The sequence below is a fragment of the Sceloporus occidentalis genome, unplaced genomic scaffold, assembly GCF_023333645.1.
Source record: "Sceloporus occidentalis isolate IW3139 unplaced genomic scaffold, rSceOcc1.0.p SCAF_37, whole genome shotgun sequence".
Classification (NCBI taxonomy): domain Eukaryota; kingdom Metazoa; phylum Chordata; class Lepidosauria; order Squamata; family Phrynosomatidae; genus Sceloporus; species Sceloporus occidentalis.
The window spans coordinates 187,034-200,694 of NW_028317017.1; the positions used below are offsets into that span (position 1 = coordinate 187,034).

At 41.2% G+C, this 13,661-nt stretch overlaps 1 protein-coding gene across 3 annotated transcripts; it reads right to left on the reverse strand.

The window, feature by feature from the left end:
- Positions 1-3,516: 3,516 nt before the first annotated feature.
- On the reverse strand, positions 3,517-13,379 carry LOC149297658 (pyruvate kinase PKM). 3 transcript variants are annotated; one of them, XM_089488257.1, is made up of 10 exons: positions 13,223-13,379; positions 12,935-13,026; positions 10,846-10,977; positions 10,575-10,761; positions 9,819-10,089; positions 9,166-9,316; positions 8,581-8,733; positions 4,520-4,686; positions 3,902-4,083; positions 3,517-3,623 (listed from the first exon to the last, which is right to left on the reverse strand). In XM_089488257.1, the coding sequence occupies exons 1-10, from the start codon at positions 13,377-13,379 to the stop codon at positions 3,517-3,519; spliced, it is 1,599 nt and encodes a 532-aa protein (XP_089344383.1). The 3 variants fall into 3 exon arrangements, with proteins under 3 accessions (XP_089344383.1, XP_089344384.1, XP_089344385.1); XM_089488258.1 differs by lacking the exon at positions 4,520-4,686 and adding an exon at positions 4,931-5,097; XM_089488259.1 differs by lacking the exon at positions 10,846-10,977 and having other exon boundaries at positions 10,575-10,751; positions 13,015-13,026.
- Between the last annotated feature and the right edge of the window lie 282 nt (positions 13,380-13,661).

Sequence of the window (13,661 nt, forward strand, 5' to 3'; positions counted from 1 at the left end):
GTAAACGAGGAAGAAGAAAATTACAGCTAAACATGAGCAGCGCAGAAATTTTAAAACAGCCTTTGTCACGAAAGGTACAAAAAAAAAAATAAGCCATTGCCACAAAGGGGTTATTCCTACAAGGGCTCGAATGGCTCTGCTTAATCTGTTGTTTATGCTGTAGTATTTTTGTTTTATAATTAACTATGCATTGCATAGGTCTAGAAAATAACTATGATTGATCCTTCAGGGGATTTAGTTTCAGCATCCACTTGGTGGCGCTATCATACACACACACAAAAAAAAAAAAAAAAAAAAAAAAAAAAAGGAAGCACTCCACCTTTCTGATAAATTGATGGTCTTAAATGTAAGGGAGTTCATAAATGTTATCCATTTTTTCCCACAATTTATACAAGAACATTTTTAAAAGGTAAATGCTCCCAGCATGTACCAGCCCCATCATCCCCATCGTGTTCTTTGTCCAGTCTAGTTTGGCTGGTAGAGTACTAGTGTTTCCCTCACTCACCTGTTTGCTGCTCATGCTTCCAAGGATGGAGTGAGCAGAACTGAAAGAGGGGTCTTTTACTAAAGGTAGAGTTTGTGAGAGAATGGTGGCTTCAGCTTGTGGACTTCACTGTACACTGTGAATAGCAAACTTCAATGAACTTTTAATGCAAGAGCTTGGTTAGCCAGTCTAATGCATAGTGAAATCAGTGAGATTCATTCAGTCTCATCAATTATGTATTGTGCAGGGCATACTCAGCTCTTCCTTTCGGAGATACTTGTCACCGTTGACCCTTCATAAAATATAGCTAAATGAGATAAATGAGTTACAACCACAGCTCTCCTGCACCTGGCCTGGAACCTGAAAAGCTTTCTGTGCGTTCACAGGTTTGATGACTTTCTTTTGTGCATTTGTTCTTTTGATACAGATTTCATGAAAATGTATATTTTCATTGCCTGGTAACTGATGGCTTGGTTTTTGGTTGTTAGGTGAGCCAGTTTCCAGTTGCCGCCTCCCCTTGAAAAGTTCAGAAGTTTACCTATTTGAGGGAACCAATAAAATCCACACATCTTTCTACCTTTTGATATGGAGGGAGTGAATGAACCACATGAGGGGAGTGTAGTCCCAGAATACCCAGGTCCGCTGTGATCTTAAATATCACTGGAAAGAAGCCCTTTTATCACACAGGAAGCACATCTCTGACTTCAAACAAAGAAAATGATATGTTTTACACTTGATGCTAATAGTGTAATAATTGGTTAAACAGCATCACCATATATTTCATTGCACAATACACTATTATGTTGGTTTTTATTAAAGATGTGGTATAGAATAATTTTGCAAAAGCCCAGGTTCCAAATTAGCCTGACAAATATTTTATTTTTGTCATTGAACCCAGTTACTATGTAACCCTTCATTCAATGTTCAGATGACCTCACAGTCTGCATGTGCACACTAAATTCAGGTATAATGTTTCAGAACAATGGTGTTAAATATTAATTCAAGGATTACCCCCCCTTCTCAATATACTAATTATCAACCTAGTAGTCAATCAAGTAGTTTATCATAGCTCTTTCTTTCTGGAGTTGCCTTCCCATCTCTAAAACTATATTTAAGAGCAATACTGGGTCCTTGTTCACTGTTCACAAACTAAATTGTATATAATGCTATTTTGTTTTACAATTAATTACAGTGTGACAACATATTGTGGTTGGCAACATGTGAAGAGGTTAGCAGACTACCCATACCTGCAGTTTATACAGGTAGTTGTAAAATATGGATTTTGTTGTAACAGACACGTTTATGATTACAAGTAGTGCATTCCAGCTTACCAAATCTATACATGCCTGGCTGTAAAGATAAGAATGTATTCCTACCACCGTGCACCCTTGCATAATAAAAAGGTAGTAACCATGTTTTACAAGTTCTGAACATGGATCATGATAGGAAATTTGTCCTGCAGTAGTGAAGAGAAAGTGTGTATATACACACCCATCAGTCATAACATTATGACCACCTGCCTAATTTTGTGTAGGTCCCCTTTTGCTGCCAAAATAGCCCTGACGAAGCATGAACTCCACTAGACCTCTGAAGGTGTGCTGTGGTATCTGGCACCAAGAGGTTAGCAGCAGATCCCTTAAGTTCTGTAAGTTGCAAGGTGGGTCCTTCATGGATGCATTCTAGCGCCATTTGTTCTCCAGGTAAGCGACGCACACAGCCATCCACATAATGTAAAAGAAAACGTGATTCATCAGGCCACCTTCTTCCATTGCTCCATGGGCCAGTTCTTACGCTTACATGCTCTTTGTAGGCACTTTCGGCAGCAGACAGGCGCCAGCATGGGCATCCTGACTCGTCTGCAGCTACACAGCCCCCTAAGCAACAAACTGCAATGTTCAGAACCAACATTAGCTTTTCCAGCAATTTGAGCCACAGTAGCTCATTTGTTGGATTTGACTACAACGGCAAGGCTTCTCCCCCTACGTGGATCAATGAGCCTTGGCTGCACATGACCCCGTCACCAGTTCACCGTTTTTCCTTCCTTGGACCACTTTTGATAGGTATCGACCACTGCAGACCAGAAACACCCGACAAGAGCTGCAGTTTTGGAGATGGTTTATGTCAAGAATAAAGCTATTTCGTAACCGGGAGAAAGCCATCAGTGGCCCTGAAATGCACACAAAGTCCTACCTAATTCTGTCCTTAAATCTTAATGCATGAAACAATTTCATTTTATATCTGCGATCAGTAGACAGATTACCAAAGGCAGGACAAGACTGAAATAGCTGTAGATTACCCAAGACTGCCACTTCCTGCTTTAAATGTTTTGTAACTTTCCCAGGTGAGACACATATGTTGATCCACAAAGCGAGTAATATATTTCTGTATTGATCAGTGTAATACACAAAACTTGGGAGAAAATTCAGCACACAATGACAGACTACATATAAGAATCCAACATTGGGATTTAAACTGTTGGTTTTAAAGTGCCAACACAGTTAATGATTCAATACTTGCACATGTCATTTAGGCTACAAAATTACTTTGGATCAAAGTAACTGGGGGGGGGGGTTTAAAAATAACAACAAAAACCAGAAAAACAGACACTGCGTTTGTAAAGTTTTATTAAACACTAAACTCAATGCAAGTGAAAGGTTGACAAGGACCAATGACGAAAGGGTATGAGCTTTTCCCCTATCCTCACACATCACAAGCTACACAGCTGCCCAGAGTATATACAGGACATTCTTACTGCACACCCGGGTACTCTTGTACTAAGGGAGAGAGGGGAACTGTGAACACTAACAGCACTACATAATTTTCCATAAGGAGTGAGCAGCACGTAAAGATTGTTGGCTACTATGGGGAGTGCGAGTAGCAGCAGGAAATAGACTTGCAGTGCTGTGTACACACAGTAATGCCCTCCCTGTTGTACACACAACCAGAATAGCGAGTGTTTTAGAAATGGGCAAAATCAGTTCTACGTGCCAAGAAAGGGGTGGGAGAACATGAGTAGATGGAAAGCAACCAGATTAAGGAACCGGGACCACTCGCATGGTGTTGGTGAAACCGGAGCCAGGCCGCCAGCCAGTTAACACAATCACAATATCCTGGCTCTTGAAGAAGCCACGTGCTTTACCTAGAACAGTGGAAACAGATAAGAGAAAAGCAATCAACTATCTTTACTCTATACACTGGAAACAGATTTCCTACTGATTTAAATTTTCTTTTCGTTTTTAGAGACTTAGTGTCTGGGATTGTGCCACAGCCCTAGCCAAGCATGTCTGCGACACACAAACATTATAAAAAATTATAATATTTACTTAATTGGCACAATAGTAGCAAGATGCTCCAAACAGAATGTTACTGAATGGTTTATACTCCATATTGAAAGCATTGACAAATGATCATATTTACCAATCTCCATGGCAAAGTTAACACGTTGGTCCACATCCTCAGCCCAAGCTTCATTCACTGGCTCCCTGTACAAGACAGGGAATATACCACGGTAGAGATGAGCCTGACGAGCTGTTTGTTCATTGCGGGTAACGGCAATAATAGGCGCACGCGGGCGATAACGGGATACCAGGTGAGCAGATCTGGGAAGAAAAGGAGCTCAGATGTAGAAGACCAAGCAAATAAGTTAGTTTTACCAATCTACTTGTTTTCTATGGCTAAGAACATCACTGAATACATTCGTATGGGATGCTAGGATGGGGGGGGGGGGGTTCTTCACTCACTGTAACAGAAAGCTCTAAAGCTCAACTATAAATAGCAGAAAAGAAAAGGTCACAGAGCAACTGAGCAACAAGAGAAAGGTCATCTGTAATTAGAGCAGAAGCTTCAACCTGCCTGAGCCTTGCAGAACCAAATAAGAACCCACCCTTAACCCCCTACCAGAAAATGCCCCATAATCCCCACCCCTGCAATGATACCTCAAATTAACACGTGTTATACATTAACCAGTTTACCTGCCACACAGTGTTCCATAAGTCACTGGATATACATGTGGCCCTTTTCCCCATCCTCTCCTACCTGCCAGATTTTGTAAGAACGATGATGGCTCCACTGGAGCATTTGAATGATGCCTCCACTGCTCCAACAGCAGTCGCTTCTGTTGGATCACGGGTCAGAGGAGATACACGCCTCAGCTCCTCAAACAGCTGCCGGTGGAAAATGGCTGCCTCCGCCTCACGAGCAATCTATAGGTGGTGGGATGGGGGTGCAGCAAGTGCCCAATGCAGGGAATGGGGATGAGTGGATAAGGAAGGGGATGGGAGACACTCATCAGTCAGGCCCCCGAGATTCTCTTTACAGGCCCTACATCACATAAAACCATTCATACGAAACTCATACTGTGGACCCTCAGCTAGGGGCATGGTGGGGAGGGAATGGTTCCGCAGCATGTTAGAAGCAAGAGGGGCAGGGTTGCAGACTTAGCCCTACCTGCCGGACTCTGTCAGCACTATGAGCGCACTTGCTAAGCATTTAAAAGATGCCTCCACTGCGCCTACAGCCATCGCTTCTGCAGGGTGCGTGGAACTAGTGGTAAGGCGAAAAAGTTCCTCGAAGAGCCGACGGTGGAAAATGGCAGCCTCGGCTTCCAGAGCAATCTGTGAGCCGGAGGGGAGGAGAGAAGGAACAGGAGAAAGAAAGGACACAGACCAAGAAAGAAAATAAAGCAGAGTGATTCTCTGCACCTATAGTCAGGAGTCACTGGTTAGTGAGAAAAGGTGGGAAGCTCGCGGGTTAAAAGAGATAAGAAGCCAACTTGATACCATAAAAAGCAGATAAAATGTAATCACCAGGCTGCATTTTTTCAGCAATTCAGGTCCATTGGAGCAAAAAACAAAAACAGGATGTCAACTACAACAGCTCTAGTGGTCTTGCAGTGGATTGAATCCAAATTGATTTAATCATTCAATATACATGTCTCACTGGTTATGGGTACTAAGATCCACAATATAATTTGTGAAATCCAACAGACATTTCTGCATGTTTAGTAGAAACAAAGTAGATCCTCCAATGAACAGAATGTAAAATTCAAGCTCTTACTGTTTTTGCAAATAGAAGTCTGCATGGGGAGTTTGCTCTATTACCAGAAGCTTAATGCTTCAGCCTGGTGACTAGGGAACCCCTCATGAAACAATAGGCATCTATGACAGCAAACACACAAAGTAGCACTTTATCCAACAGATTTTCCCTAGAGTAGTCAGGCAAGGAAATGACTGGTGTGCCTTTTTTTTTTTTTTTTTTTTTTTTAAATTAAAAACAAAAAATAAATACATATGCCACTTTTTTTTTGTTTTAAGAAAGAAATAATAGGAAAAGGTTTAAATTCTCCTAACGTTTTAGTTTTTGATGGTGGTTGAGACACTTTGCGATTACATATTTGTGCCTATATTTAAAGCCTAAATGGCACTACACCTCCAGATCGCTACTTTTATTTATTCTTAAATTGTTGTAGAATGTTTCATGTGCTTTTATTTTAGCTTATGTATAGCAATCTACAGTGTGGATATTTTTTTTTACATGCATGTAAGTAAGGGGATGGAAATTAAACAAAAAAAAAAACAAACAAACAAAAAAAAAACCTAAAATTTGTCACTCAACATCTTTTATCCAGCTAGAGCAATTAATGCTTACTGCAGGATCAGCAAAAAAGCAATGTGCTAAATAGCTTGAAAGCTCAGATCACAACTGAAGAAACCCAGATAATAACATAAGAGGTTGCATCTTACATATGCCGTATTTGCTCGATTATAAGATAAGTGCTCTGAAAAATACCCCTCGTCTTATAAAATTGGACCTCAAATAGAGGTCTGACTACGAGTCTAAGATCCAGATCCCTGCAGAGGACCGTATCCTCCTGTCTGGTAACCTCCGCTGCTGCCGGCACTTCCACCGGACGTCCATCACCGAGTGCCGGTGAAAGCATGGGCAGCAGCGGAGGTTGTCTAAGCGCATACCTTCCCCGGCTGCCAGAGAGGAGAATTCCCTGCAGTGCTGCGGGGAATTCTCTTTGGCAGCCGGCGAACATCCGCTCGATGGACGCCGACAACCCCCACTGCAGCTGGCACTTCTGTCGTAGCTTCTATGATGGCGCACCAGTGTCACATGACCTTCCGGTGCCTCCACCCGCTACCCCATTAGACACCAGGGAGTCAGAAGCACAGGTAAGTCGGGGGTGGGGGGCATAAGGCTTTTCTGGAGGCAGAGTGCCCTATAATATGCCTTTTAACCCCCTATATGCCAGAGGAGGTTAAAAGGCGTATCATGGGGCACAATGGTGTATAGGGGGTATAAGGCATTTCTGGAGGCAGATTGGGAAGCCTGGGGGCAGATTGGCAAATAAAAACAAAAAGTTCTCAATCATAGCTTTTATTAAATATGAAAAAATAGTTTACAAGAATATTTACTAGTAAAACATTTTTCCTATAGAGTAGTCTTATATTCAGGCTCTCTTTTTCCTAAATATTCTGATTTTTTTTTTGGGGGGGGGGGAATCGTCTTATAAATCATGCAAATACGGTATTTTTGTATTTAAGTGGAGAGTTCTCATCTTTACAAGACCCTCCCTCCTCAGAAAATTAGGATGGGATATGTCACAAAAGGGTGACCAGAATTCCAAGTCCGAATGTTTGAAATATAACAAAATTACAAAGTTAAATCAAACTACCAAAGATCTCAGCACACTGCCCCCGAGCTCGAAAACTGTGCCACTCAGCCCTACCATGCCAAAGCAAATGTAGCAGCCAATAAATAAATGGGAACTTTAGTCAAGGAATCGGGGCACAAATTTCTCAAAGAGATTTTGGAAGGAAACCCATCATTCTCTGTTAGAACTGGGGAACTTTTAATGTTTCTTTCATACCTGGGTTTGTTTTATTTTCATGCCTGGAATGGTTTAAGTGGTTTACCACCATTTATTCATAGACCAAAACTGATGCCATAACTGCTTGTCTTTAGACTTTCAGAAGACATTTTGAGTTTTCGGTAACATGTACAACGAAGGGGAAGGATAGAGCAAATTCCATGATAGCCGACAACGCCCCCAAGCTACACACTTAGGTATACAAGTAGCTATAAAGTGGTTACTTAACTTAGGTTGGTCTACTGATAGTAATTGGAGGGGGTTTTAATAGATATAATTAGGCCAATGGAAAATGTTCTATTTTTTTCATTCCATAACCCAAAATTTATACATATTAGGATTTTCCATTTACAGTGTAAATTTATCTTGAAAATCTTAAGTATATATTATCCACTTTGAGGGATAGCTTATTTTGTATACATAGTTAGATATCCCCCCCCCCACAAGATGCACAACTAGTATGCGCCTAAACGTTACATTTGAATATATACATTTCTATATTTGTAGCAAAGCAACGTCCAGTGCAGTGTGTATTCATGCATGACAGGTGGACAGTAGACCTTTGTGCAAGCAGTGTTGCAAAAGTAATGCCACTGGCTCTGTATCTGTCCGTGTCAGCACTTTCCCACATTAGTTGTCATAATATGTTACCAAGTACATGGCACAGCCTGGACACCAACCCAGCATCGTGAATTTAAAGCCTGGCCTCACAGCGTCCCCTCCCCCATCACAAGGGACTGCAGTGGATCAGTACTGGAGCAAAAGCCTCTCATTCCATAGAAGGAAAGGGGAAGAGGAGGATGGTAGCAAAGGAGCAGAGAAGCATTAGCCAGCGCGCCCTATGTGTGGCAATTTGAATGCCTATGTTGCTTTCTGACTACAGCAAGCTTTATGCAGGAGTCAAGCGCGCAGAGCAAGTGGCAGACAAGCAAAGAAGCCCACAGCAACTCAGCTGTATCAAAATTCACCATTGCCAACCATACACACTGTACTTTCAAACACATACTGAAAACAGTTTATAAACATTGTATATTTGTGTACAAGTATTCAGAGACATGTTTGTTATGAAAAGAATAAAATGTCACTGGAAGCTTTAATAGCAGTTTATTTTTATGGGCACATTGGACCTACTATACAAGGAATATATGAACCTGGCCTTTATAAATAGTAGTACAAAAAAAAAAAAAAAAAAAAAGATGTCTAGGTTTTAAAGCCAACTCACCGCATGTTGCATGCGTACGGCCTCCAGTGGATAGTCTCCTTTAGCAGTTTCTCCTGACAGCATGATACAGTCCGCACCATCCAGCACAGCATTGGCTACATCACTACCCTCAGCACGGGTAGGACGAGGCTTCTTGATCATACTTTCCAGCATCTGTGGGGAAATGCAACTAGAATCTTGATGTTCTGACATTTCCTATGCATCCCATTTGACAAAACTGCTTACAGTTAGGGAGTCTGGCTTAATTCATAACACTCCCAATTACATCTATATAGAAGCCCACCAGAGTTATGTAGTGCTACATAATTGGTGTGGTGTAGCACATGGGCTGGCTAGCAAACATCAATCAAGATAAATATATTGTATTTTGGACACAAACAGCAGAAAACGGTCATAAGGCCCAACCTAGTTGGCTCAATTGTCTGCCTGCAATAAAAACCATATACTCATTTTGTTCCTAGATTGGTCTATCCCACGAGCGCACAGTTAAACTACCATACACAAGTCACACAATCTGTTACATGTAAGGCAGCATTGGCCTTTACACTTTCCAGACACCAACATTAAAGAAATGACCGGCAGTACCTGAGTGGCACAGATCACAGGTTTGCCAGCACGATTGCAGCGGCCAATCATCATCTTCTGGGCCAGGAAGACTTTCTCAGCTGGGATCTCAATACCAAGGTCACCACGTGCCACCATTATGCCGTCACTGGCTTCAAGGATCTCATCAAACCTTATTTAGTATAGCATAACATAAGTAAATACAGTTCTTCAAAGGTGTATAAATAGCCATTATTCAGCCTAACTGCGGACCATATTATGTTTCCCCATGTTTCTTAGATTAAAACCCTTCGCATGTACATTTGTGTTCCCACTCTCTCCTTTGCAGTTCTAATACTGCCCATTATCACTCCCCTCTTGGGGATACTTCAAAATATGAGTTGTGGGTGCATATCTGCCATCTAATTGCAGCTTTAAAAAGGTTGTACTGGAAAAAGGTGCAGCTTTCCTCCATCTCATACTTATTGCCTAGAGATGAAGTAACCAGGAGCTTCCTAAACCAATATTTTTATATTTTGTATTAGAAAATATCATACAATACAGAAAAGACAGAGCTTGTTCATGTTTAACCTAACACAACTTAAACACCTGCCGCTTACTGTTGGTATTTGTTCTAGACAGCACAAACAATGAACAATCAGAACCCCTTACTAGGATATTTAACCTTTACTTGCCTACGAACTCCTTCATGGTTTTCAATCTTGCTAATAATCTTGATGTTTTTGCCTCTCTCTCCAAGAACCTCTCTTACAGCATGCACATCAGATGCTTTACGGATGAAGGAGGCAAACACCATGTCCACTCCCTGCTCCACTCCAAACTGCAGATCCTGGATGTCTTTGGCAGAAACTGCCGGCAGATCTACAGCGGCCCCAGGAAGGTTCATACCTTTCTTGCTACCCAAGGAACCTCCATTCTCCACTTCTGTCAGACAGTAATCTTTGCCTGAAACATTTCACAACAAAATGAATGAGTACAAAACAGAAATGATCCACAGTGGTATGTTTCTGAACTGTGCTGTGTGTATTCATTGATATATATATTATAGTAGCAAACACTTACTGTTATGGGTATTAAGATTACATTAAATGTCCCTTTTATCCTATCCCACGATAAGCAAGGGAAGAAATGCAACCTTTGGCTTCCCATACTACTTTATTATACCTATGCAGATATAGCTACTTTGGACTCCAATAGCTTACAAAATGTGTGTGTGATATGCACGTGAAAGTAAATAAAATAAAGGTCAATGATTTCCTCTCAAAATTAACGAGACGTTTTGAAGAGCTCAAAAAACAATGTATTTTGTGTAATGAACACATACGTCGGATATAGCCCTGTGAGCGTGAACTGCTTCGCACCAAACCAGATTTCTAACTAGGAAGCGCATGTAACTTATTTAAGGAGAAACTTGATAATTATCCTCTTACCCACTTCCTTGACCAGCAGAGAAATAAGTCCATCATCCACATAGATTTTGCTGCCAGGTTTTACCACCTTGGTCAAATTCTTGTAATCCATCCACAGGATAGTGTCATCACATTTTTCCTGGAAGGCATCATCCAATGTAATCTTAAGAGGAGCACCCTTCTTCAGCTCTACTTCTGCTGTGCCACTCTGCAAGAGACAGAGGAAATGTCAGGGAGGATAAACACAAGGGCAATTGAGAAACAACCATGGACTAGGTTATTAAGTACTCACTCCTTTGATAAGACCTGTTCGGATTTCTGGTCCCTTTGTGTCTAGGGCAATAGCTACAGGCCTGTAGGTAATGGGGTTGGAAGCAAAGCTCTCTGTGGCTTCACGAACATTTTTGATGGTGCTAGCATGGTACTGTAAAGGAAAAAAAAAAAAAAGAAAACCCTTTTTACTTGAACAAATTGAAAATGTTAGATTATTGTTACCACTAAGACTTGATACAAAGTATTCACAGAACGAATATGTTTCAGCCCTTGTAGTTTGCCAGATTCTTTCTGCTCCAAAGACATCAAACCTTATTTGGTCCTGGTTGTGTCCTAAATTCAGAACAGCTTTGTGCTTGTCCCATGCACTGTATTAACTTCTGCTGAGGCTGTTCAACCAGCCACACTTTCATTAAAGTAAAACTCCCTTACATTACATCTAAGCCTCTGGCACTAACATTTTATCCTCCTGCAGGTATACACATACGCAAGTTCTACATATTGAGATCCTTTAGTCTTTCCTTACAATTTTTATCCTGCAAAGTAGAGCCCTGCGGGGGGACCGTTACCACCCGCTCGCGCAACACGTGTCCAATTCCACAAACATTTATTGACTCATTCATTCCCTTAATCACGCATATTCGTTCATACAAACTCCCCCACCCACTTACCTGAACTGCAGATTTCCCGTGCACTCCCACAAGGCTGCCTTCGGGTTGCTCGCAAAGCGTCTTCTCTTGTCAGTCATATGACGCGACGTAAATTCACGTGATTACACTGGGTTCCCGAAGGCAGGCTTGTGGGAGTGTGTGGGATTAGTGGGACCCGCAGGTACATTGTCTGACTGCCCGCAACACCCGAAAAACCGCCCGCAACACCCGCAAGTTTTTTCCCGAGGCAGTCCTCTACTGCAAAGCATTCACCATTTTAGTAGACCTCCTCCGAGAGATAACAATAAGAGTCAAGCTGAATAGGGAATTTACATTGTTACATATAGTATATCAATCTGAAAATCCAGTTCAATTTTTACTAAGGCAAGTTCTTCACAGTTACATTTGTTATTGTGTGGATAGTGGTGGGGCCCCCTATATATTTCTGCAAGATATTGAAATTACAACAGTGTTCTGTACTACACACACAAAATGTTAATTTCGTACAGTTATCTTCTATGGCATATAGTGCACATATTTAATCATAATACACGGTTTTCATGACTAACCAAAAGCTTCATTTTGCAGAAACATGTCAAACTGACGTATTTTATAAAGTTTCATGAAACTCATTTGCAATTTATACAAGTCTTTCAACATTTCCTGTTGGATAATGCAGAGCTTCTGCTTTTTTTTTTATAAACTAGATGTTTCGTTTCAGCAGTCATATCGTACTGCTGATACACGTACAGTCAATGATCTTATTGCAGCTATAATTATTGGGTCCAGGACACTGAACCAGTCATTGACCAAAAACTGGTATTAAACAAAAGCAGCTGGCATGCCTGTCACCTGTTTTCATCAATGCAATGTAAAAGGTAAAAATAATAATTTGGAAGTAATTTCAAGTTGAAGATTTTACTAATTATTAAGTACAGTCTACAGGAACTGAAATGATCTTAAAGAAACAGGCATCAGGTGGGTAATTGTTCAAGCAGAGCGTCTCACTATAAAACTACGTCGCCAGCAGGGAAACAGGGACAGTGAAGAAGCCTATTTGGAAACGCAAAGGAGTCTATTCGCTAAAGCAGGAGTGTTGTGGCTTCAATCTTAATAATGCTGGGACACTAGTGTGTCTCCAACACATCATGGCAATACATTCCCTGGGTCTTTCTGAGCACGGTAGTGTAACCATTGGGCCACGTGCCTCAAACCACTGCACGAGGCTTGTCCTAGAATTTAGAGATCAGTCTGGCTGAATGTTATGCCAATACTTAAATATACACATAACTATTGGATTCCTAAATAAAAAAGGGTGAATGTGAGAGTTCAACATGGCCATAGAAACCTATTTTTATAACAAACAGCTGCAGAGACCCGATTAGGTTTCCTCATTGACCTTTCTTAGTGGCCGTTGAGGGCAAGCAGCTGGGCCATCCAGTGCTGTTCATTTCTTACCTCATGTGTCCCATGTGAAAAGTTCATACGAGCGACATTCATCCCAGATTTAATCATCTCCTTTAGAGTTTCAACAGAACGAGATGCTGGGCCTGATGTGAAAAAGAACTTGCATAAGCATACTAAAACAGATGAGGAGATCCCAAAGCACAACGTTAACATGTAAATATTTTTACACCCTCACGCAACGACATTATATAGTTTATTGTTTCTAAAGGTATCAGATGGACATGACATACCCAAGAAGAATTACAGAATTTAAATATTAGCTTTCACCATTATGTTTACCTATAGTGCAGATAATTCCAGTGTTCCGTGCCACAATAGGCTCGGAGTCAATATCGAGACGACACATGTGCTCCAGGAAGGTGTCTGCCATGGCTGCATGCAGCTGCTGAGTCTGGATAAAGGCGCTCCCCGCCTCGGATGCTTGAGACTTAGACATTGCGACCTACACAAAATAGAAGAGAAACACCACATCAACAGATGCACATGTTTTATAATAGCATTAGCTCTGTAACACTCCAGAGTGAACAAAAGATTGTTAAGTCATGCACCGAAGGCAAAGCAAACTCTTTAATAAACTTGAAATAATCTATTTGTGAGCGATCTCATGCAAGTGCCCGAGTAAACTGGATGAACTTGCTTACACATTGCAGTTTTAAACCTGAAAGCACTAGAATGACAAAACTGCACACCAGATGAGACTGGATTTAGGTAAAAATGC

Coding starts and splice junctions, on each gene's coding strand:
- LOC149297658 (XM_089488257.1), bottom strand. CDS start 13,379: ATGTCTAAGTCTCAAGCATCCGAGGCGGGGAGCGCCTTTATCCAGACT. Junction 10,978..12,934: donor TTTCACATGGGACACATGAG/GTAAGAAATGAA, acceptor TTTCCTTTACAG/TACCATGCTAGCACCATCAA. Junction 4,084..4,519: donor GTTCTTACAAAATCTGGCAG/GTAGGAGAGGAT, acceptor TTTTCTTCCCAG/ATCTGCTCACCTGGTATCCC.